Raw genomic sequence first — 25,302 nt, forward strand, 5'->3', positions numbered from 1 at the left:
CCATCGTTTCCCGGCTCTTTACTCGGCTTCAGGTTTTTAATTATTTGTGCAACTTCAGCAGGAGGGATGAATTTTGGAATATTTTTAGCAGAAGGAGAATTTCCAACATGGTTTGGAGAGCTGTGTATTTCACATCATTCGTATAACTCGGTGACGTATAAATTTTCGAGCCACTCCTTCTTGGTGTTGCATTTTCAATGTCGAGTAGTGTATATCTTTCTTGAAATTCACATAACTTTGTTAATAAGAAATCTTAATAAAAACAATACGGTCGTTAAAACTGACATAAATATCTCGCATACTTTCCATAGACTGAATTTATAATCTCCCTCTTGAAAACGCTTATAAACTACGAAATTGTTCGATTTCAAAACAATGTAGTTTGTATTTTGTACTTACATTCCTTTAATTTTATACTTAAATTATACTTATAATTTTACTTTTGGCCACTATTAATAGTTAGTTTGGTTTCTTGAGAGTGGCAGCAGGGCAATTCATAGAATTAGGAAAATGTGTTGTTAATGTAGTTAGTTAGGCTTATTGAAGATTAATTGTATGTTATATACCTGAGTGATGTTTTATTAAATAAATGAATACTTTAGAATATAGTAGTCTCTTTAGAGTCCACTGGTAGCGTAATAGTTTGACGCGTAAGCGAACAGAAATCGAAAATTCGAATATTAAAATAACACACATAAAATATGAAATCTACTCACGTAACAAATTATATTTACCAAAAGTAAAGTAAACGTAAAAGATATACATTCTTAATAATGATGAAACTAGTTTTCCAATCAGTAGCACTCCAGTGCCAACACCTTCTTAAACAGAAGCCCAACTACGAGATCGTGAAGTCACAAACTGGCGGCTGACAATCGCCGTTGGTCACCTACTATCTGCCTTTAAAGTATATATGTTTTTAGTAACAGGAGTAGTAACAGGAGTGTCTTTACCTGAGTGATGTTTTATTAAATAAATGAATACTTTAGAATATAGTAGTCTCTTTAGAGTCCGCTGGTAGCGTAATAGTTTGACGCGTAAAAGGCCCGTTTACACTAGCGGAACTTTGGTCCCAAGAAACGTACGCTAACGTTAAGTTGTTACTCCCAAGGATCCCACCCGTGTACACTTGTAAGTCTCAAAGCCTAAGAATTACTACCCCCAACCAATCAAGTCGCTTTGATTTGCGCATGGGCAATATTTCCTATTTTGGGATACAATGTCGAAAGTTTGCGGTAGAATGTCTAAAGTTAAAAAAGCTGAAGAAAGAAAGCGCGTTATGCATTTGAGAAGTAATTTAATATGTATGTATTTGCTGTACAAAAGCGTTTGTGTTCCAAGGCGGGAATGGGTTCGGTCAATTTTTCAAGAGCGAGATACGTATTCCGCTCATGCAGCATTGTTTCCGTCACTGAGGCAGAAGTACCCAGAATTATTTTTCAATTATACTCGAATGACGGCAAGTTATTTTTATTTTTTAGCAAAACCTGAAAGTAAAAATTGAAGGAAAGACTGTCAAATATTTCTTTTTATATATCAGTAAATTAGTAATTTTTTCCCTTAGTAATTTATACTAAGGAAATAGGATTAATGATTACATTGCGATTTAATTACCGACAAAATGAATTATTTCAATGTTTATTTTGGTTAATCTTTGTATTATGGTAACTCGGCAATTTTTTGGCGACCAACCCTGCTACAGCAACCTGCTAGTTTTTTTTGGGGGGGGGACGCCATTTTGTTTTCACGAAGTAAAGGCTTTTTTTTTTTTTTTTTTTTTTTTTTTTTTTTTTTACTCAACATTTTATTCCAACAATCTGCTAGCCGAATTACGCTTATGCTAGAATTTTTATGACACAAAAGTGCTTAATCATGACGAAGATTAGGTGCGAAATTGGGAGAAAGTGCAGAATCGCCCACTGCTTGCCGCGTTTTTAAGAATTGCACATACACGGTATCATCCATGTACACGTCGACCTATTTTCACTTGAAAAAAACATCTCAGAATTGCACAAAAATGGCATTGCGCACACTCTTGACTTTATCCATGTACACTGCTAAAGTCCTAGCTAGTAACCTTTATCGCCTTACCAAAATGTCCCCAAACTACCTGTTACCATATTCCAAAGATTAGCCTTTATTTTTTATATAATTATGGACTAGCATTAGTTATAACTAATTAGTTTAATTCGTTTATTAAGCGCATTATTAATGAAGGTTATTTATAATTCGATTACCTTAATGAAACATAATATCAGATGGAGTATAATGTAAAACTACTAGATGTGCCAGATGTTGGACAGTCAACATTTTAATGCACTATCGTGTATTAGGATATGTTCCTCTGTTAGAAAATACCCAGCATTCTGTATCCGTAGATTTTTTAATTATTACTGTCATAAATTTTATTAGTATTGCTTCACTTTGTCATGAAAATACTTTTGTAGAACCAGAAATATAAAATAATTAGGCTTTTAAGTAATATATTCTAGAGAATTTGGGAGATCCATAAAAAGACTTGCTTTTAAAAGATTTTCTGCATTCCTGTTCCACCTGTGTTTTATATTTGACAAATGAGCAACAAAATTAAATCATGTCAATATTTTAAAAAATCATTTTTGGAGAATATTGTAGTAATATGATGAAAAACACTTTACCTCCAAAAGAATGTAAGAATAATTGTATCAAAATAGATTACTTAATGAAATTCTACTACCTGAAAAATTAAGCAATTATAAGAGTGAAATTGAAATGGAGAGTAATTTTCCTTTTAATCAGAATTATCATATTTTATTTTTTCAAATTAGTAAGATAAATAACTGAATATTTTTCACTGATCATAGTTGCAGCAACACAGTATATATTTCGGCAATATAGTATATAGTGATGCCCCTCATGTTGAGCACCTTCAATAGTCAAAAGTATTCCTGAGAATATAAACAAACATTGGTAATGACAATCACAGATAACCATATTCTCTGAAGGTTGCTATAATATCTCGTCGGTGGCTAAATAAATAAAAACACTGAACATTAATTGTTCAATACCTGATGAAAGGGTTTATAACATAGGCATTTTGTGCATATCTGTCCAAGATATGAATGTAAATTAGTTTACCTTAAAAAATCTTCCTGATGACATTTATTTAGGTTAGTAGGGTTACCTTTAGGCAGGTAACCCTAGTGTGTGGTGCATAATCAAATAATCATGTTGAAGGTAATCATCTTCACAGAAGGCTGAAATCATTTCTAATTATAGAGTTTATGTTATTTTTGTTAATAACATGCGATTAATCGCTAAAAGTGTTAATTGTTAGAAATAGTAAGATTATACTTCAAGCAATTTTTCAAGACAAAATTATTTTCTCTTACTTTGGCTAATCATTTTAGCACAATATAAACTATTTCGTATTTGTTTTTATATTAATTAGATAATTAAATATAGTTCTGGTGTTCAATTTACTCATAAGTATAATATTATTGAATTTACATGTAGGGAGAACAATATGATCATCTTCTACATTTACTGCAAGATAAACTACAGAAGCAAGAAACACGTTTTAGGAAATCAATTTCAGCATCTGAGACTTGCCATCTGTTTAAGGTAAATATAAATATATACATTTGTTTTGAAAGCAGTGTCGACGCTAGACAATTTACCGCCTGGTGCAAACTCCACAAATCCAAAATTCTGCCACCTGATTCCTTCCTAAATTCTAATAATTTTGCCATCTGGTGTGGTCACCCTGGTTGCATATGCTCTGGCACCAGCTCTATTTGAAAGTCTTTATTACATCTAATTCCAGTTTTGTGTAGTATATATAATTGAAAATTAATGTTCTTGTCAGAACATTTTATACTTCTGTCTAATTGAACTTTTTAAAATTCATATTTTTTTTTTTAAATTTGTAATGCATTTAAAAAATTATGAATAGGAACATAATTTTATCAAAATAAGTTACATAAATAAAGCATTTATTTTCTGTGGTTTAATAATAAGAAAGAAAATTGCAATCTCTTTGAAACTGAGCTCCCCCCCAAAAAAGAACCTTTTTTAAAACTTGCATACTGCTACAGATTGCCCTTTCTTCATTTTTATACATGTTTTTAAAACTGCAAAAATTTAATTATTGATTCAGAATGTTTTTGTATATTTCTAGCATCTGGAACTAATTATACAGACCTGGCATACACTTTCCGTGTTTCTAAATCTTCAGTTTCACATATTATTCGCGAGACCTGTGATGTCATATGGCAAGTCTTACAGCCACTGGTTATGCCTATACCAGCATCATCAGATGAATGGGCTGTAATAGCAGAAGGTTTTGAATATAAATGGAATTTTCCCAACTGTGTTGGTGCAATCGATGGTATGTATTATGTCTTGCATTCCATATTTATTTGTCAGTGAGCACTTTTGAAATACAAAAATTGCATTATATTAAAATTAGGCAAATGAAGATTCTTTTTAAAGATAAATATAAAATATTGCAGAATCATCTAACTTGATATATGAGCTGTCTTAAAATATCAAAAGACTGGAATTGTTTCATAATAAATAAATGAAAGTGTGAAATGAAAAACAAACTTTAATATAAAAAGGAATTTTTTTGCAAGTTTCTAATTTAAGAACTGAATTTATTATTGGCAAAATTATTTATATTAATTTTTATCATTAAAGTGTATATTATTTTTCTTTAGGCAATTAATAATTGTTGCTTTTTTTTTCTTGTAGGTAAGCATATCAGAATACAAGCTCCACCGTCAGCTGAATCAACATATTATAATTATAAGGGCTATAACAGCATAGTCCTAATGGCAGTGGCAGATGCTAGTTACACTTTCCTTTATGTTGATTCAGGCAACTATGGACGCATCAGTGATGGTGGAATTTTCAGTAACTGTTCACTAGGTAAAGCTTTGGTTAGTGAAACTTTGTTTTCATTTCCAAATCCAACACCATTATTAAATAGTGATCGAGTTTTGCCTTTTGTATTTGTTGGAGATGAGGCTTTTCCACTCAGGAAAAATATTTTACGCCCTTATCCTGGCAAATTTCTGTCGAATGAAAGAAAAATTTTTAATTACAGACTTTCTCGAGCAAGGAGGTGCGTTGAAAATGCTTTCGGCATATTGGCGTCTAGGTGGAGAGTACTTCGTACTCAAATTGCCCTGAACCCAGAGCATGCTAATAAAGTAGTTTTGGCATGCTGTTGCCTTCATAATTACTTAATGAAAAATGAGTTGGGAAAGGCAGCTAAGAAATACTGTCTAGTGAACTTTGCTGATTCTCTTCTTTCAAATGCCACCATTAAAGAAGGTATGTGGAGAACAGAAGAATTTACATGGCAACCTCTTGGCCGTCTAGGGGCCAATAATTCATCCCGTGCTGCATCTGCAGTTCGAGATAATTTTTGTGAATATTTTTCTGCAGAAGGAGCAGTACCATGGCAAGAAAGGAAAGCATTTATTGTGTAAATTTATTTTTTGAAAATATTTATGAAATATGTAAATAAAACAATAAAACAACTGATTAGTGTTATGTACAAATAATTTCATTTATTTCTTGCCATAATTTGTAAAAATTGTATTTTCGTTTCCAATTTTTTTTCATCAGTCATTTTTTTCATATCACTATGGAGACTCAATAAAAATAGTTTATCATCATCATCATCATCATTTTCACATCGATGGTGATTTTTTAAATATTTATTTGTTTCATCAATAACAGAAAGCAATGAACTTTCAATTGTTTCTCTCTTTTTTCTTTTCTTCCCTCTAGGAGTATTTTCATCATTATTATTTGAATTAGTGTTATCTAAGATTTGTCTGGAGCTTGATGCAGGTGATAAAGGTGATTCACATGAGGGCATAACGTGAATAGCAGATGACTCCACATATTCAGGTTCTGTCGGATATTCAATATTATCTGAAGACTCGGAGACAACAGATTCTACTGTGAAATTAAGCTCCTCGAATTCTTTGTTTCCTTGAAAGTTTGTCTGTGTCCTGTTTAGAAGGAAAACAAGGAAAAAAAATCAAATGCATATGAAAAATATTTTTAATACATTAATGATTATTTTGTGATACAAAGTAATTAGGTAGTGAAATAAGCAAATTTAGAATCTTATTTGTTACTGCATTAAATAGCTCATTTTTTAATTTCTATTACTTATGAACTGCAGACAATTTAAATAGATCTTAAAATTTAGCATGAAAAATAATGTAAACCAAGAGTCTTCTTGCTTCAGTGTGATTACCTGAAACTAAAAAGCTTTTTTTGTTAATTTGAATTATAACATCCCATTGGATTCTTTTCTTACATAATCTTTTGTGTTTATTAATATTTGCAAGAATAATTTCTAAAAAAATACAGTTTGTTACATCCAGTTGTATGGGGTAATTCCTAGTCATTACGTTCTTGGAGCAGTGCTGGATCACATTTTGCTTTTAATTAAAATAATATTTTATCAAATATGGGGAGGGGTGAAATCATCATCACTCTTTGAATCTTTTGTACTGCAATATACAACCGAATTGTCATATTTACTCACTAATAATTTTATCGTACAAATATGGAGAAGGCAAAATGACATGAATAATTTATTTTCCGATGTATGGTCAAAATAAATAAGGTGTATTAGATACATTTAATTAAATTACATACATTACTGCAATAATTTATTATATGCATTAAATCTGTCATTGTATTAACAAGGGCTGAAATTTAAAATATTCTTAATTTATCCACAAAATATCTGGATAAAAAAAAGGCAGCACTAAACAATCTCGTGAAATAACAAAGCTCAGAAAATACAACAACGTGAATCATGAACTTGAACAAAGAGTGAATCGTCTATTGAACTTGAACAAAGAGTGAATCGATCGTGAACTTGAACAAAGAGTGAATCGTCTGCTTTTTTACCTCGATGCAGATTAGAAGGAAAAAAACTTAACTTTTTTCTTAAACTTTTTATGTCAATAATTTTGTATTTCCATTATGACTCATTATTATTCAGTTATTATGACGTCATTATTCGGTAAGTATTTTTTCTTCGATATTTCGTACTCAATGTTGCGGTTTCCGAAACCAAGAAACTCAGAATATAAACTGAATGCTTATATTCTGAGAGGCAACGCAGATTTCAGGAGTTGGCGGATTTTCGGTATTTGACTGTATTTGTAGACATTAAGACGAAAAAATGGAACAGATTATTGGACGTGGAATCGCATCTCAGATTAAAATTATGACAATCTGTCATCTCAGCACAAACAGTTTCATCCTTCTCATTAATCCAAATAAATGTTATTTATAATGTAACATTTATTTATATTAATGCCATAGAAAATCAAATTTATAGTAGTGAAGATCAGCGAGATTATGAGTTAAATAACATGGATGTAAATATTACTATTGGAGGCTGCAATTTAACAGTTGTGATGACAGTAGTGTTTTTGACAGTAACAATAATGTAGTATGCCCTAAACAGAGATTACTTTAAATGACTTATAAAGAGTATAGTAATTATAAAGTATATAGTATATATAGTAATTATAAAGAAATCAATATTTTAGATGAAAAAGAAGAATCTCTTGCCTTCATTGAAAAAATTTTGAATATGCATACAAAGCCCTTACATAATAAATGAAAATATTGAGCCACTAATAACTCTTATTTCTTTTTATAGAAACACAATCACAAGAGAATTTTATCAATTTTTTTGTATCTTACAGTTTAAGACAAATTTTATCTAATCTTGGCTTACACATTTCACATTCTATAAATAAAAAAAAGATCACTATACTTTGGAGACTGTTTTGAAAAATTTCATGCCATGAAAGATTTTAACAGTTAATTCAGTAATAAAGTATTACAACTTCATTTTTTAATTCAGTTTCATATATATTTTTGTATTTATTTTCATTATGAATTAATGTAATAATTTAAGCACAACTCCTTGATCTGATGGTATACATTATGATAATTAATCCCAGGCTTTATGTGTTAAGTGCAAAGTAACTTCATAAAATTAAAGCAGGTATGCATAATCTCAAACACTAACTTCTGAACATCAAAATGGTCAGTAACACATCAGTTTTGAGCTGTGTGAGTACAGAAATATGGGCATCAACTATAGAGGGATAAACTATAAAAAGAAATTGGCCACAAAAAGAAAAAATATATATATACAGACGAGTCCTCATTAAAATATTTAGAAACTCAGCTTTCAAAGGAAAGAGCAAGTGCTTTGTTTATATTATGCATATGCTGTACTTTGTTAATAAGTTTACATTGCAAAAATATTGGCCTATTTTTAATTGGGAAGATTAAAAAAGTACAGAACAGCAAAGTTTCTACAACATTTTTTATGGGTAAGAACTTCAGTTGGCCCAAACACGTTAGAAAAAAACTATAATGTGTAATACAGTTTTATTATAACACATTTACAAGGTGTTAAACCATTCATAACGAGTGATGAGGCAATAAATGGTAAAAAAAAATTGTGTAGGAGAAGTTTTTGTTTTCCAGAGCATAAATATTTGTATAGAATTTGAGTTATGGCAAAGCATATAAGGTCTATCTGCCTAAGGGGAGGAATTTCTTAAGTAAATTGGTTTATATCCACATATGTGACTATCTAACATATTTAATAAATTTATATCAATAAAGTTACAATTTTTGATTGCTAGTCAACCTAGGATAACTCCAAATAATCCATTTATGCTTTATAATATTACAGACTACTAACAAGTAAGATTGTATTTTGTTAATATGAAAATTTATCATTTTATATTTAACATAACTAAATAATTTGGTTCTGAATATTTACCTTCGATGGCGGATACATGGATCCAAAAATGACATTTGGGGCATCAGATGCCATTGCTGCTCTGCAGACTCTGCACTAGCTCCACTTTTGCATTTTGTTTTTCTTCGGCTATATTGCTTACGCAGATTCTGCCACCGGTAAGTAACCTCTTGAATTGTGAAATTTAAAAAAAATATAGCCGAAATTTTAATTCAACCACTGTAATTAATTACTGTTTAATTATTAATACTTTATGCAAACAATTATATTAATTATATGAGATTCAAAATGTATCCATACGAAAATGAAATATGGATCTTATATATTTTTATATATGGATATTTATATATTTAGGGATTTTTTATGTATTTCGGAATAAACATTTGCATGAGAAATGAAGAAAATGTATTTCTGAAAATTGAGGAGGAAAACTTTAATCAAATTTTTACTACTGTTGATCTTCACACTTACTACTTTTACTTTCTTCTTCTCATAAGCCTTCAGTAACATGTTGCAAAAAAGAAGAGCAAACTAATGTAAAGACAATAGCTGAAATTATGTAATCATTTGAATTGCTATAATTTGGGAAAAATTTTAAATATATATAATTGAAGGTTGCTGCATATAATTTTCATAGAACAGTGTACATTTAGATACAGTTTAAAGCAGTTAATAAACTTTAATTTTAAAAAAATCCATCTACTGAGCTTATTTAAATTTTATAAAACTCAGATTTTCAGAAATGTTCCAAAATGCTATAATTTAATATATGTCAACAAATTTTTATCGTGTAATCGTTAATAAACCTGTTTTGTACTTGAACAATTGCGTTAGTCGAAAGAGAACTAGAATAAAAGAGAGCACATTGCAATCCGAAAGGAGCAAAAAAATAAATAAATGGATACATACCATCTCGGTTCAGTCTTTCGGCAACCAGTAGCCAAGCAACGTCTTGTCCTCTTTTCATTCGATATTCTTTTTTTCTATTATCCCATAAAATCGGATGTTGTTGTACTTCTGCAATTAATTTGCAGTCAGACGTAGTCAAATCTTCCGCCATGTTTTTCGCTTAAAGCATCAACAAAACCCTCGTGATAGTTTGTACGTCTGTGATTGGCCAAAGCTTTCATCTCATAGGTTCGGAGTTAAAATTTTCCATCTCTTGGGTTTACGTCAATTCCCTTTGAAGATTAACCGCTCGACTTAGGTTACGTTTCTTAGGACGTTAGCTTACGCTTCTTGGGACCAAAGTTCCGCTAGTGTAAACGGGCCTTAAGCGAACAGAAATCGAAAATTCGAATATTAAAATAACACACATAAAATATGAAATCTACTCACGTAACAAATTATATTTACCAAAAGTAAAGTAAACGTAAAAGACATACATTCTTAATAATGATGAAACTAGTTTTCCAATCAGTAGCACTCCAGTGCCAACACCTTCTTAAACAGAAGCCCAACTACGAGATCGTGAAGTCACAAACTGGCGGCTGACAATCGCCGTTGGTCACCTACTATCTGCCTTTAAAGTATATATGTTTTTAGTAACAGGAGTAGTAACAGGAGTGTCTTTAGTAACAGGAGAGTATTTTCTAATGATGTAGATACATATTATTTTTCGTTTTTTATTTTATATATATTGAAAATTCGAATCGAAAATTCGAATATAATGATGCAACTAGTTTTCCAATCAGTAGCACTCCAGTGCTCTTTCCGACAAGCAAGAATGTTGAATCCAAAGGAAGACTTCCTTCATTAGATGCAAAATTTGTGGAAATTTATTTCAAAATATTTCGAACTTTTTGAAGTACTTTGAAACACACAACAATTAGCATTATCTTCTTCTTGTACGCCATTTCAAAATATTCACTTTTATATTACGTGAGAAAAGGATGTCAGAATTTGAGTCAACAGTTCGCTAATCGCTTTCAGCAATAGTAAGCGAACTACGCTGCTCATCTCACCGCTATTTTGATTTAGCGATCTTGCTACTAAAGGATGGATATTTCGCTACAGACGCAAATTATCCGATTTTGCTACAATTCCGAAGAATATCAAGTAATTTTAAGTATTTGAGTGAGCTTATCGTTGTTTTCTCTATGCACAACCTGAATCTGTGCGCTTTTCACAAGTAGCACTCTGAAGTATAGCTCATATACTTGAGAGTGCTCCAATAAAGCAGTGCTTTATTGAGCAAATGCCTAAATAACAGCAATCAGAACTTATAATATATCGTTTATCTCTATTTTTATGCTAATATTAAACTAATGCTTTTGAAGAAAAAGAGCGGAAAAATAAAGAGTTCTTGCTTTTGTGAGCGTCATCTGGCGGTAACTCTTCTAAGACCAACTTTTTTATAATAAGTTCGCTACTGTGGTTCGAGTGAATGTGATCTCTGACGGGATTAAACATCTCAAGGTGAGAAATGTTTATGGTTAAAAAAATGCTATAGAGCTACTATACTTTCGTGAATTTGCGTATTTTAAAGATTTTATTTTATGTTTATTCCCATTACTTTTAGCAACCATGCCTTTCACTGAGGATTTTTACCTCCCGTCTGAGGAAGAATTAAAAGTACAAGAAATTAATATATCTACTCCTTTTTTAAAAGCGGGAGCTATTCATTTTGGAAAATACTGTGATCATCAGTGTAAAGTAAGTAATGTACATATATATTTGCTTTTCAGTATTTATTGATAAGACATTACTTATGGAAACGATGTATGTGTATGTCTACAAAATTTAATTAAAAATACGCTTTTTTTCTGTATGTAAGTGTAAATAAAGAAAAACCTCTCGAAACCTATTCTGTTTTTTAGATGAAATTTTTCATGTTTGATATGGATAAGATGTATATACATACTAAAAAATTAAACCGAGATGTGCATGTTAAGTAATGGAAGCTCTTCCGCAAAGGATCCGTTAAATGTAAACATTGCTAAAAATGGCGATAAAAGTTCAAAGCTGGCAACCCGGCGAATTGAGACAAATCCCCGTGAAGATAACTTATTAACATCTATTTACATCTAACATCTATTATTATATTAACATCTATTTCAGGCGGCTTTGATTGAGCAACCTGGTTCTACGCTTGCCTTGGACAAAGAATATTTCTCGTCTGTTCGGGGCTCCTTGGCGGGGGTGAATGATAATTGATAACACGGCTGTTTAGAATAGTATGGCTGTGTTCTTACGTAATTTTAAGAAACACTCAGAACCATAGGGCTCCTAAAATCTCCGTGGGCCGCAATAATATATGTTTTTAATAATTAAGTTTTTATTTTTATTACTGTTATTTTTACCTAAAATAATGAGAATTAAATCAGTTTTCGTGATTAAAAATTTGATATTTTTAATACATTTTAACAATTACTTTACACAGGATGCTAGGTGTTTATATACAATAGATGATTTAGAATGAAATAAAAATTATTGGTTCTCTGAGATGACAGGGTCATCAAAGTTAGTAAACCCTGCTTTGAGTAATTAAAGTTTGAATGAATCTTGAAAGATAACAAGATGTATAATGTTTCTTCTAGTTTTATTTACAATGCTACTTTAAAAGATTTGAATATTATTAAAGATTCTTGGCATAGTCATATTTATTATGAAAAAGGCAGTTGTTTCAAAATAAAATATTTAAGCTATCAGCAAGTAAATTCAAAAAAACAACTTGCATTGAAAAATTGCTCGTGTAAAATTAATGTTTTAAATGTATTATTTAGTAATGAATATGTTTCATTTGTATGACATTTAATTGCTACGCTAGTTCTCGTGTTACATAATTTAACAGCGCGCGTCCTCCCAGGTTAATTATACACCGCTAAATGTCCTTATTAACCTATTTATTTTACTTCTGTATGCTAAATATCTTATAACTTAACTGTACACCGCTAAAATCATTGCTTCCTTATGAGAAAAGCCTTTGGCGAGCTTGGCGAATAAATACGCACTGGCGCCAACGGATCCTTTGCGGAAGAAAAATCCTTTGTGGATCCTTTGCAAAACTAAGAGCCTAAACAACCATATTAAGTACCTTAAAGAAATAGGACACAAGGAAATTTTGGCAGTATGTTGCATATTAGTACATAAAAGTGAGTGGGTTTTGTTGGAAATTGTTTCACATTCCCTAATTTAAGTACAAGGCAACATATTCAGTATTTAAAATGCAGTAAATTAAGTTATATTATACTTTGTATTCAAAAAACTGAGTTAGTTGTCTACTTAGTTGTTAATTAAATTTCAGAATGTTTGTTGAAAAAAATGCAATAAATGAAAGATTTTTGTCATAGTTATTAATTTACCAAATAGCAGATTGTAATGTTAAGTTCTTTTCCTTGTGGGAAAAGTTTTAAACTGTGAAGGATATGATTTTAGTTCTTGAGGCTTTGGTTTATTCATATTTTAATACAAGAAAAAGAGTGGGAGAAAGTATGATCCAAATAAACCTATGTATTCTTTAGTTGAGAGTATTCCATGCTAATCTGGTTTGGTTGCTAGGAAAGGTTCTTTGCAAAGGGAAAAAAAAAAAAAAAATTTCAAATAGCTACCTGGTAAAATTAAAATGTGACTCGAGTCCAAAGTAGCCTTTGCATATGCCATGAAGAAGGTGTTTAAACAGAAACATGATTTCTTAGATAATAGATTTGTGTCATTCTAGCCCTATTATTTATTTACTTGTTTACTAATATGTCAAGAGTTAGCATCTATTGAGCTTTGCAAATCAAAGCTTGATTCAAATTAATCACAACACATTGTTTGAATGGAATAATTATGTAAGTGAGGTAAGTGTCAATTTCTTATCTCTTCCTAATGCTTAATCAATAAATGCAATAAAATTGTAGAAATAAATCCTTATTAAAAAAAAGTAGACTGTATTCTTCACTCCATAATGGATTTTGAAATAGATTTTTTTTCCCTGTTTCCAGTTGTTTTACTTCATTTTATATTTAGCCAAAGGTGTGGAGAAAGAAATTAGCCAGTTGGGACCGAAAGACAGGAAAGTACCATTTTTTCTAGATGACTTAGTTCACAGTGTCAGTTTAGTGATTGTATTTGAGAATTTTTTATAGAAAATCTCAAATTCAGTTCTTAAGAATTTTTTCTGATTAATCTTCGGATTATGATAACTTGGCGAAAATTTGGCGACCAACCCTGCTACAGCAACCTGCTAGTTTTTCTTTGGACACCATTTTGTTTTCACGAAGTAAAGGCTTTTTTTTTTTTTTTTTTTTTTTTTACTCAACATTTTTTTCCAGCAATCTGCTAGCCGAATTACGCTTATGCTAGAACTTTATGGAACAAAAGTGCTTAATCATGACAAAGATTATGTGCGAAATTGTGAGAAAGTGCAGAATCGCCCACTGCTTGCTGCGTTTTTAAGAATTGCACATACACGGTATCATCCATGTACACGTCGACCTATTTTCACTTAAAAAAATCCCAAAATTGCACAAAAATGGCATTGCGCTCTTGACTTTATCCATGTACACTGCTAAAGTCCTAGCTAGTACCTTTATCGCCTTACCAAAATGTCGCCAGATTACCTGTTACCATATTCCAAAGATTAGCCTTTTTTCTTTATATTTTGAAATTTCTAATTGTGAATTAGCTGAAAAATTCTAATTTCTAAAACCTGTAAGTCATGTTTTTTTCCTCCAAACTTTGCTTTGTCATTCAGTTCTCAAAAACAGATGCTAATATACTTGTGGAGAAAATTATCTAACATGTACAACATAGATTAGAAATTTAATTATTTAACATGTACGAGAGCAGTCTGTTAAGACTGATGGAAGGGCTATAACAGGGAGTAACTTAAGTTGGTTGCAGTCACTTTACTGTGAACCATAAGTACAGTTTTTAGATTCAACAATGGGTGTTCACTACCAAAATGTGAAAGAATGTAAAGTTTAGCCAAGTGGCATAATAAAAAAACAATGGAGCATGATGTCTCAGAATTTATGTGGGGAAAGTACATATGAAAAAATGTTTTTTATGAATTGTTGGAAATATGGCCTTGTCATAATGATTATTAAAAATGTTTGTAGGAAACAGCTTCTGAATATTATTGTTAGGAAACAGCATGTGAATATTATTGTTATTATTGTTTATTTTTATCTTCACACTTCATGAGCTGGTGAGTTATCTAGGTTGATTAGTGGCTCGTTCTCAGGGAGCTGCTGTAATAAAGAAGTGTAAAAAATTATTTGGAATGATATTGAACAGTTTAAAAGAGGGCAAAACAAGAACATATTTTTTTTCAAGGTCTGCAGTTTTATAAGCCTTGTCTTCCCTAATGTTCATGTCATCAACTATCATTCAAAGAGAGACAAATGAGAATTTTTTACTTAAGTTTTTGTGTTATATTAGAATTTCCACTTTATTCAATTTATCTTCTGGATTTTAAATTTCAAGTGAGTTCTTGGTGCTTTTGGTTTTTCAGTAGTGAAAATTGCATGATCTTTTACTGTTCTTTCCTTTCTTGGTAAAAGGCAAGTTGTTGTATCTGAAACTTAAAAGTTGTCATATGTTCTAACCAGTATCACACATATTTCAAAATGTTTATTAACGTTCAATAATTTGAAATCTATAGAAGCTATTTAGTTTTATAAACACAATAAAAATTGATGTGGAGGTAGATTTATAGTTTTTGTTTCATTGTTAGGAATTTATGCTATGTCGTACAGAAGAGAATGATCCAAGAAGATGTTTGAAAGAAGGTAAAGATCTTACAGCTTGTGGAATTGAGTATTTTCAGAAAGTAAAACAGAGCTGTAGAGCAGAGCTTGAACAATATGCGGCTTGCTTGGAATGGAACAGTCCGCAGATGAATGTGCAATAGTGAGTATAAAGAGAAATGTTAGATGTATAATATAAAAAAGTTTGGTACTATTCTGTTTTGAGGACCGTAAAAAAATTGCAGTGAAAATGTATGCGCAAAAGTGCCAAATCTAGCAAACGTGCCCGTTTAACGGCACGCCAAATTTAGCATATGTGCTGATTTCAGATTGCGTAAGTTTATATAGTTCTATATTTCTTAAGATGCCATTGAAATACTACTTTAATTTTTAAATCCTTTTTTGTTATCCTATGGATAGATATTTGTTAGGATAACAAAAGAGTGATTAGCTGAAAAATTCTAATTTCTAAAACCTGTAAGTCATGTTTTTTTCCTCCAAACTTTGCTTTGTCATTCAGTTCTGAAAAACAGATGCTATGGATTTTGTTTATCCTATATTATCCTTTAACACTTTGGGAATTGCCCATGATGAAAAGTCTGCAGTTGAATTTTGGGTGAAGTGCAGAATCACCCACTGCTTGACGCGTTTTAAGAATTGCACATCCTCAGTATTCATGTACACATTGACCTATTTTCACTTAAAAAAAAATCCCAGAATTGCACAAAAATGGCACTGCGCACACCCTTAAATTTATCTATGTACACATCGACCTATTTTCACTTAAAAAGTAAAGGAAAATTGAGAAAAATCCAATTGTTTTTACCCTTGTAAAAAGCAGCAAACAAATAAGTGGATGATTCTGCACTTTACCGAGAATTTTTTCAAAGAAAAGGCATCATTCATTATAGAAAATTATGTTTGAACAGCCAATGAGATAAAATTATGCTTTAGTGAACTCGGTAGCGAAATAGTAATACAGGCATCCATTCAGTTATGTTTAGCAATTTTTATATAAATTACAGTCAAAAGTCTTTAATCCGGACTCGTTGGGACTTCGGCGATTCCGGATTATCAGTTTTTCTGGATTATAGATCATCAATTTAAATCTGATAGGATGGCATGCAGAAATTATAAAATAAAAAATATGAAACCGTAATTTATGAAATAAAGAGCAATTATGATCTAAAGGGTATCAAAATTTACAACAACAACAAAAGCTTAATATTTATTTGTTTACTTTATTAAACATTTCTTTCAACGTGTGCATGCGTAAAGCATGCATTACGCATAGTCGAAATTAGAAAATTGCAACCAGAAAACTATTTGATGTGTATTCGTGATATTTATAATGACTAGGAATTTGATTTAAATCATATCAAAGATGGAGTACATCGAGATGAAATACTACATTTAGGAAGGAATTATAAGCCGAATAAAATAAAAACATCTGCGCTGAAGGTAAGGATAGTGCTGACAGATCAACTTCCAGTTCATTGCGTGCCGCGACGTCCCCCCCCCCCGTGCTGAGCAGCGTATAATTGATAAACAGATTTCGGAATAGTTAGAGAAACAAAGGATATGCCTTTAGCCATTTTTTGCAGCAATTCCACTTTTTGTTTGATGGACATCGAAACTTGCTTTGGCTTTGTAGATCCTTTGGCAGCTCCAGAATCGGAAATTCTTTTTGACATAATCGAAAATTCAAGCTTAGTTTTATAAAATTTCTCTAAATATTATACATTAAGCACACATGCGTAAACGTATTATGCGCATGCGTAAAGGTATTATGCGTTTACGCATGCACAGAAAGTTTGTAGCTTTGAGGTCCGGATTATAGATCATTCCGGATTACGGACGTCCGGATTAAAGACTTTTGACTGTATAATAATGATCTGAATGGTTATTTAATCTTATGCCGTATTCCGGATTATCGATTCAGTCATGTTTAGCCGTTTTTACATAAATTATAATAATAAAAAGTATATGAAATTAACCTTTCATCTAGATTTAAACATCAATCTTAGATAGTTATTTACTATTATACTTCCTTTCTTGCATTAGGGTTGCCGTAATTATTTTTGACTGCACTGGCATCAACAATAATTTGGCGATTTTTTTACGACCCTCAAAACCGAATAGTACCAAAAGTTTTATTATTATTAATTGATTATCACTATAAGAAATGTATAAAAATTCTTTTTACAGCTTTCATGCAATACTATTAGGCAAAAAAATTTTAGATTTTATAATTGCAAGAAATGTAATATTTTTAATATGTTCCTTATAATCTTTGTATGTTTTATGGAAAATTCAAAATTGTCATCTGTTTAATTTCTGATGAAATATGTAGTAAAACTTTGTCAGATATCTACATTGTAATGAGTATTTTGCTATGAATATTGTGTGATGTTCATGGGAGAAAGAGAAATAGGGTAAATTAGGAAAACTTTTAATTACTATTTTAATTTGATTTATTGTTATTTTAAAATCTGAAGTGAAACAGGTACAATACAGTAACTCTACTATTAACATATATCACTTTGCTGCACCCTCCTTGTGTCTGAGGGTTAATTCATGTGATTTAAAAATTGAAAATAACAAAGGTAAAAAGTAATTTTAGGAAACTGACAATAGATATTCACTATGTTGAATATACTGGGAATATTGATATTGCATGTAAAACCTACGTATTTGTATAATCACACATTTATTTAAAAATGCCATTAAGAAGTATTTAACAGAAAATAAAACAGGTTGATTAATTTTGAGTTAATTTCATGTCTTTTAGTTATAATTTTTAAGTTGTGAGAAATGTGCTAATTTATGAGGGTGATGTGAGGGGCGCATCCCAGCTCTCCTGGCAGACTTTACGTTGCCCTAAGGTCTTTTTGCAGGCTGCACCACAGCAAGCCAGAAACAACAACTCCAACAAAACAACACAAAAATTAGAAAACATAACAAAAAAGAAATCATAAGATATAACCAGAATATAACCAGAAGGTACTAGTATATAGACCTCTGGGTTTTTTTTATATTTCACGCACTGATAAAGGAAAGAGGAGGGGAAAAAGAATAAAGCAAAGTGTTAAGAACTAAACTAAAATAATAGAAAAACACTCAAAACACTAGCACCCACATGCAAACTAGCATATTATGCCTATTTTATTTCTATTTTGACCTGTTCTTGCCATAATTTTCTCTGCAATTCATTTCACTGCTACACTATTGTAATGAATGTTTTATAGTCCTTGTATATCTCTAGTGATGGCACACTCTTGAACAAAAATCATGAGCATCTCCAGTCACATTGCATAACTTACATTTAACATTTTCTTGAAGCCCAAACCTATTAAAATAATAGGGAGATCTTCCATGGCTGCTTATAATTTGACTGACTTCTATTCTTGAGATAGGTTTTGTATTTCTTTTAATTTTAAAACTATGCATAAAATCTTTTCTGTTTATAGAGTCCTACCATAGCATATTTCAGTTCTTGTAGAAATTATTTAGCATAATTCATATGGTCTTTCTTCTGGCATCCGATATTTCCGTTTTTGAAGTGTTAGTCTGTATAGTCACTTCTTTCTTTAGCAAGGACATCTGCTCTCTCATTTCCTAAGTGCCAAACATGTGCTGTAATTCAGTTAAGTCTAATTTCATATTTCTTAAGAAGGCTTGTGTATAGTTGTTTGGTCACATGAATAAAAAAATTTGGCTGGTCCGGGTTAGAGAGGGCTTGTAAAACCAAGAGACAATCAGAATAGATAGTAATTTTCTCATTATAGGTTATCTTTTTTGCACCCACTGCAGTGCTTTAAAAATTGCAAAAAGTTCTTGAAAAATAGTTACAACTTTCCAATTTAAATTTTTTACTGTGTATTTCAATACCACAATAATAAGCGACAAAAGCACCTTCTAATTTCTCCCCAATCCCAGACTCATCAGTGTAAATATCAAGCTCATTCTTTTTTGGCTCAGTCCTATAGTATACTGATGGTATTCTGTTCTTAGGATGAAATAAGTTCACATCTAGGGTTTTAAAAGTTCAACTAGTAATGGCATAGTTCTCAGTCATGTGTATCTGCCAGTCGTTAATAGAATTTTTTTTTAGTAAAATCATATTGTAGTAAGAGGGGTGGAATGCCAGCTAACACGCATGCCACCTCCTTAGGAGTAGTTCTAAATAATTGCCCTGTGATGGCCAGCTTCTCTGGATGGAATCTAATTTTGTTCTAATCTGCTGCACCTCTGATGTTCTAGTTTTCTAAGCACCAGTATAGTAGAATATAATTTGTAAAATCATGTTATTAAATATCTTTCATAATGTGGTGTTATTTTGAGCCAGACTTTCACCATGGAAGCTCCTCTTATAAAACTGCAGAATCGGATCACTTTTCCTAGGTATATATTTAAAATGTTTAACAAAAGTCAGTGTATTATCAAAACATATCCCCAAACATTTTGAATCCTTAATTAGTTCAAATTTGTTTTCATTATTAAAAAGACAGTGTTTTCTTATGCTTTTCTCTCTCTTGGAGAAAAATAGATGAACTCTAAGCTCTGTTCTTTTCTACAGCTATCAGTTATATTTACAGCATCTTTAAATTTTTTCTACAGCCTCTCCAGGGAACATTCTGATACAACAATCGTTAACACGTGGGCATAACAAAATATGTCTACATGGTCGAGGATTTCTTTACTCAGTAATTCATTGATAGTAATATTCCAAAGCAGTGGAAGGCTGCATGACCCGGAGGATCAAAAGCTTCTTTAATATCAAAGGAGACAGCTGCCACATAAAACAATTTTTTCTTTTCTTGATTATAATCAACAAAATTATATAATGCATCATTAGCAGAGTGGCCTGATAAAAATTCCATATTAACTCCTTAATGTAATTTCTAATGTCAGTACATAATGGTAAAGTCTTTTTATATACAGTCAAAAGTCTTTAATCCGGACTTGTCGGGACTTCGGCAATTCCGGATTATAGATCATCAGTTTAAATCTGGTAAGATGGCATGCAGAAATTATAAAATTAAAAGTATGAAACCGTAATTTATAAAATAATGAGCAATTATGATCTAAAGGGTATCAAAATTTACAAAAAAAGAAGCTTAATATTTATTTGTTTACTTTATTAAACATTTCTTTCAACGTGCGCGTGCGTCATACCTTACACACAGCCAAAATTAGAAAATTGCAACCAGAAAACTATTTGATTTGTATTCGTGATATTTATAATGGCAAGGAATTTGATTCAAATCATATCAAAGACGGAGTACATCGAGATGAAATACTACATTTAGTAAGGAATTATAAGCCGAATAAAATAAAAACATCTGCCCTGAAGATAAGGATAGTGCTGACAGATCAACTTCCAGTTCATTGTGTGCCGCGATGCCCCCCCTCCCCCGCGCGCAGAGCAGCATGAAATTGATAAACAGATTTCGGAACGGTTAGATAAACAAAGGATATGGCTTTATCCATTTTTTGTTTTATGGACATCGAAACATACTTTCGTTTTCTAGATCCTTTAGGAGCTCCAGCATCGGAAATTCTATTTGACATAATCGAAAGTTCAAGCTTACTTTTATAAAATTACTCTTACAGTCTGCAAAAAATAATAAGCCGGATCCAATTCGAAGATTAAGGAACAACGCAATCATCAACATTAACTGAAATAGATAATTAGAGCTTATACCGTCCGTTATACATTAAACGCGCACGCGAAAACGTATTCTGCGCTTGCGCAAACGCATATGCGCTGTCGTAAATGTCTTGCGCGCACGCGTAAAACGCCTATGCGCAGAAAGATTTCAGCTTTGAGGTCCAGATTATAGATCATTCTGGATTATGGGTGTCCAAATTAACGACTTTTGACTGTATAATTTATCGAAAACATTTGCCAGGAACTTTAACAAACAAATTGGTTTATATTTTCCATCTTTCAGAATTAGGACTACTTCACTAATCTTCCAACGTTTAGGAGAAATATGATATTTAAAACATTTATTGTATAAAAGAACTATAAAATCGGAATAAAAATCCAACATATTTTTCATAATGGCAGCTGTAATTCCATCAGTACCTTTTGGACTCCTAGTTTTAGTTGATTAATCACCATCTGATCTCTTGTTTTGGGAATTCTATCCTAGGAGGAGAACAGTTATATTCTAATTTCACATCTCTTATATCAATCATCTCTTATATCATCATCATCATCTTTTATGCATAAAATATTATCTACCCCGGAGCTTTTTCTAAGCTCTCATCCTCTTTCTTTTTTTTTCTTTCCCCCAGTTAAGGGGTCTAAAAAATTTCCTTGCGTTTTTTCTTCTAAATTATCAGATTTTTATCTGCTTGTTTATCTCTTTGAAGACCATATTGTTGCAGACGGCTTTTCATTCAAACGACTATAACTGCCCCAAACGGCGGAAATTCTGATATAGTTTTCTTTCTTTCCCTAAGGTAAGCAGGTGTTGTCCTCACACCCAAAATGCATTGTATCAGTTTATAACAGGCAGCTTGCCCTAAAAGCATTTATTTGTGGTTTCTTATATTTTTGTTAGAAATAGAAAGGATGTCATTTGAAATATTCACTCTTCTTTGCACGTTAGTGGATGGGGAGGGGAGAAAATTGCTGTGACTCTTGAAAGCCATTTCGGTATTTTAACATACATGTTAGCAAAGGATTTGGTTTTTAAAGAGTTAATCATTATTTCTTCCAACTCCAGAGCCACATTATGCATTTCCTCTCTTCCTGTAAGTGATCTCAGCCTTTTTTCCAAACTTTGAGTATCCTTTCTTATGTTTTTACAAAAGCAATCCAGTCTGTTTTTATCTGTAGAGTATCTATAGCTCTGATACCTCTTCGGTATCTTCATTTCCTCTGAAAATATACTTATAATCATTAAAAAATTAAAGTCTAATTAAAAAAGATGCCCATTTAATTCTTCGGAGGGGGAGAAATAAATCGAAACTAATCCCTATACAGTCAAAAGTCGTTAATTCGGACACCCATAATCCGGAATGATCTATAATACGGACCTCAAAGCTACAAACTTTCTGCGCTTGCGTCGCGTTGACGCATGCGTATAGGCGTTTACGTGCGTGTGTAAGACCTTTACGGCTGCGAATATGCTTGTGCGCATGCTCATAAAACGTTTACACATGTGCGTTTAATGTATAACGGATGGTGTAAGCTAAGCTAAAATTATCTAATTCAGTTAATGTTGCAGATTGCGTTGTTCCCAAATCTTCGAATTGGATCCGGATTATTATTTTTTGCAGACTGTTAGAGCAATTTTATAAAAGTAAGCTTGAACTTTCGATTATATCAAATAGAATTTCCGATATATATTTGTTAATATGTAAAGCATCTAAAGTGAAAGTATGTTTCAAAATCCGAAATCTGTTTATCAATTTCACGCTGCTCGGCGGGGGGAATGCCGCGGCGCACAATTAATTGGAAGTTAATCTGTCAGCACTATCCTTATCTTCAGGGCAGATGTTTTTATTTTATTTGGCTTATAATTCCTTACCAAATGTAGTATTTCATCTCGATGTACTCCGTCTTTGATATGATTAAAAACAAGTTCCTCGTCATTATAATTCGCTTCCGATAATGAAGATATAATTCGCTTCCGATAATGAAGAAAGTGACAGAGGTTATCGAAAACGAAAAAATTTCGATTGACAAATTAGTCGGTATTCTCGACACAATTATAGGACTTGAACAGCGGAACTTTGTAACTAAACAAGAAATTATGTCTGTTTAATAGAATTAAAGAGAAAGTATTATCACATGAAACGAAGCAACTTAAACAACTTACATTGAAAGAAATGTTTAATAAAGTAAACAAATAAATATTAAGCTTTTTCTTTTTGTAAATTTTGATACCCTTTAGATCATAATTGTTCTTTATTTCATAAATTACAGTTTCATATTTTTAATTTTGTAATTTCTGCATGCCATCTTACCAGATTTAAACCGATGATCTAAAAATCGATAATCCGGAATCACCGAAGTCCCGACGAGTCCGGATTAACGACTTTTGACTGTATATTGTCACCCAATTTAAGTGAAACAGCCACCATCATATCTTCAATCCAATCAGCTATAAAGTTAAAATCTTCATTTAAAGAAATGATTGCAGTCCTGCATACTTCTTTATGTGTGACTTGCCAGGTCCCTTGAACCCAGGCAATTTTTCCGTTGACACAATAAGGTTCTTGAATGAGGGCCACATCAGGGATAAAGTGATTTTTTTTTTAATCCCCGAGAGCTGGCATACTGCCGCAGAGCAGTGATTCAAGTTTATGCTTAAATTTGTACTATATATATATAGATATATATAAAGTTATAGGCGGAAACAAACAAACAAAAAAAAAAAAAAAAAAAAAAAAACAGGTCAAATATTAGCCCGGCATGGAATATTAAATTATATTTCCATGTTCAAGTGATTAATTATAAATTTAACTTCTCTTTTATGTGTTTCATAAAATTTTGAGAGTGCATTGTGGTTTATATCATAATTGGTTTTAAATTTTTCATTTGAATTGTTATGGTTAATGCAAACTACACTTTTAATGTTATTTTCATGTGCTGCAGAACAGTTTGCATATGTGATTTTAGTTCTGCATGTCTTAGATGTTTAGCAAACTTCAAGCATTTAAAACAATGCTTTAGTTGTAAGTGTAAGTTGGCTGTGTAGGCTTTCCAACCTGCATACACACTGTTATCTTCTAAAATTTCAGACTGACATGTAGTGCTTATGTGGAATATTCGGTGGCTGGTCCCCCCTTATCTCTACTTTTTATTTTAAACAATGTTCTTATGCAGTCCCCGGAGCATCCACAATCCTCAATAAGGTCACCTCCACAAGGTCACCTAATGTGGAAAATCAAGCAGTCATATGTGAATGCCTGTGTGTTTCTGTAACTGCTTTTTAAATGTTAACTATTTTGAAAGTATTTTATTTATTTTTGATCAGTTTGTTGGATTTATTTTTGATTCATTTTAAGTTAAATTTGTTTTCCTGATTAATGTATGTTCTATTCTAACTTATATGATGAGATAAAAAATAAAACTAAATTAATTTGTGGTTATATAAACTGTACTGAAATATAACTTCAGTTATTATTTAATACTGTTAAATATGTTTTAATAGCTGTAAAACTGTGGTATAATAAATACCAGTTAATGCTTTAAAAAATGACTATTCTTAACTCAGTGCCACTCAAGCTGAAGGCAGTTAATCATGACAGTCTTTATCATGAAGAGACATACATATTTGCACTATATGTATGTCTCTTTGTGTGTGTTTTTCATGGCATTTTAAAGACTGTACAACTTTTAGGATTCAGTAATAAGATTACTTGACTGGAAATCTTTCATGTGTATCCTAAAAATACTGATTTTAATTAAGATTTATTTTAGTTGCAGGAAAACACAAGCAGTATTAGATAATTGCATGGCTGAAAAATTGAATATTGAAAGACCACCATTTGGATATTTTACTGAAATACGACCTCATAAAACAGAGCGTCCTAGACCTGGACCTCCACTTCCTCGTAAAGAATATATAGATGATAGGCCTTCACTTCCTGATGATTATCCTAGGGAAGATGCAAAATATGGTTCTGCTTTTTTTATGTTCAACTAATTAATTGTATTAGATGTCAGTCATTTGTTTTCAATAATATGTAATGAAAAGTTGAACATTTTTGTAGTAAGCTATATAAAAATTTAAATTAAATTGCTATATCTCTTTATTTGTTCATTGAATAATTTTGATCACATTTTCTTGA

At 31.5% G+C, this 25,302-nt stretch overlaps 2 protein-coding genes across 3 annotated transcripts; one reads left to right on the plus strand and one right to left on the minus strand.

The window, feature by feature from the left end:
- Positions 1-5,554: 5,554 nt before the first annotated feature.
- LOC118180237 (uncharacterized) lies at positions 5,555-9,869 on the minus strand. Its single transcript, XM_085810200.1, has 3 exons — positions 9,719-9,869; positions 8,831-8,978; positions 5,555-6,008 (listed from the first exon to the last, which is right to left on the minus strand). Exons 1-3 carry the CDS (start codon positions 9,867-9,869, stop codon positions 5,555-5,557), a joined length of 753 nt encoding a protein of 250 aa, XP_085666326.1.
- A 1,208-nt stretch (positions 9,870-11,077) lies between these two features.
- Positions 11,078-25,266, plus strand: ND-19 (NADH dehydrogenase [ubiquinone] 1 alpha subcomplex subunit 8). Of its 2 annotated transcripts, XM_035368320.2 has the most exons (4): positions 11,078-11,227; positions 11,331-11,464; positions 15,474-15,649; positions 24,932-25,266. In XM_035368320.2, exons 2-4 carry the CDS (start codon positions 11,336-11,338, stop codon positions 25,155-25,157), a joined length of 531 nt encoding a protein of 176 aa, XP_035224211.1. In that variant the 5' UTR covers positions 11,078-11,227; positions 11,331-11,335; the 3' UTR covers positions 25,158-25,266. The 2 variants fall into 2 exon arrangements, with proteins under 2 accessions (XP_035224211.1, XP_035224212.1); XM_035368321.2 differs by lacking the exon at positions 11,078-11,227 and having other exon boundaries at positions 11,234-11,464.
- The last annotated feature ends 36 nt before the right edge of the window (positions 25,267-25,302 follow it).

Source organism: Stegodyphus dumicola, chromosome 2, assembly GCF_044657685.1.
Source record: "Stegodyphus dumicola isolate Sdum_Otavi_A_Nest chromosome 2, ASM4465768v1".
In the NCBI taxonomy this organism is placed as follows: Eukaryota; Metazoa; Arthropoda; class Arachnida; order Araneae; family Eresidae; genus Stegodyphus; species Stegodyphus dumicola.

Coding starts and splice junctions, on each gene's coding strand:
- LOC118180237 (XM_085810200.1), bottom strand. CDS start 9,869: ATGGCGGAAGATTTGACTACGTCTGACTGCAAATTAATTGCAGAAGTA. Junction 8,979..9,718: donor CGAAAGACTGAACCGAGATG/GTATGTATCCAT, acceptor TCACAATTCAAG/AGGTTACTTACCGGTGGCAG. Junction 6,009..8,830: donor CCATGTATCCGCCATCGAAG/GTAAATATTCAG, acceptor CCTTCTAAACAG/GACACAGACAAACTTTCAAG.
- ND-19 (XM_035368320.2), top strand. CDS start 11,336: ATGCCTTTCACTGAGGATTTTTACCTCCCGTCTGAGGAAGAATTAAAA. Junction 11,465..15,473: donor ACTGTGATCATCAGTGTAAA/GTAAGTAATGTA, acceptor TTTCATTGTTAG/GAATTTATGCTATGTCGTAC. Junction 15,650..24,931: donor CCGCAGATGAATGTGCAATA/GTGAGTATAAAG, acceptor GATTTATTTTAG/TTGCAGGAAAACACAAGCAG.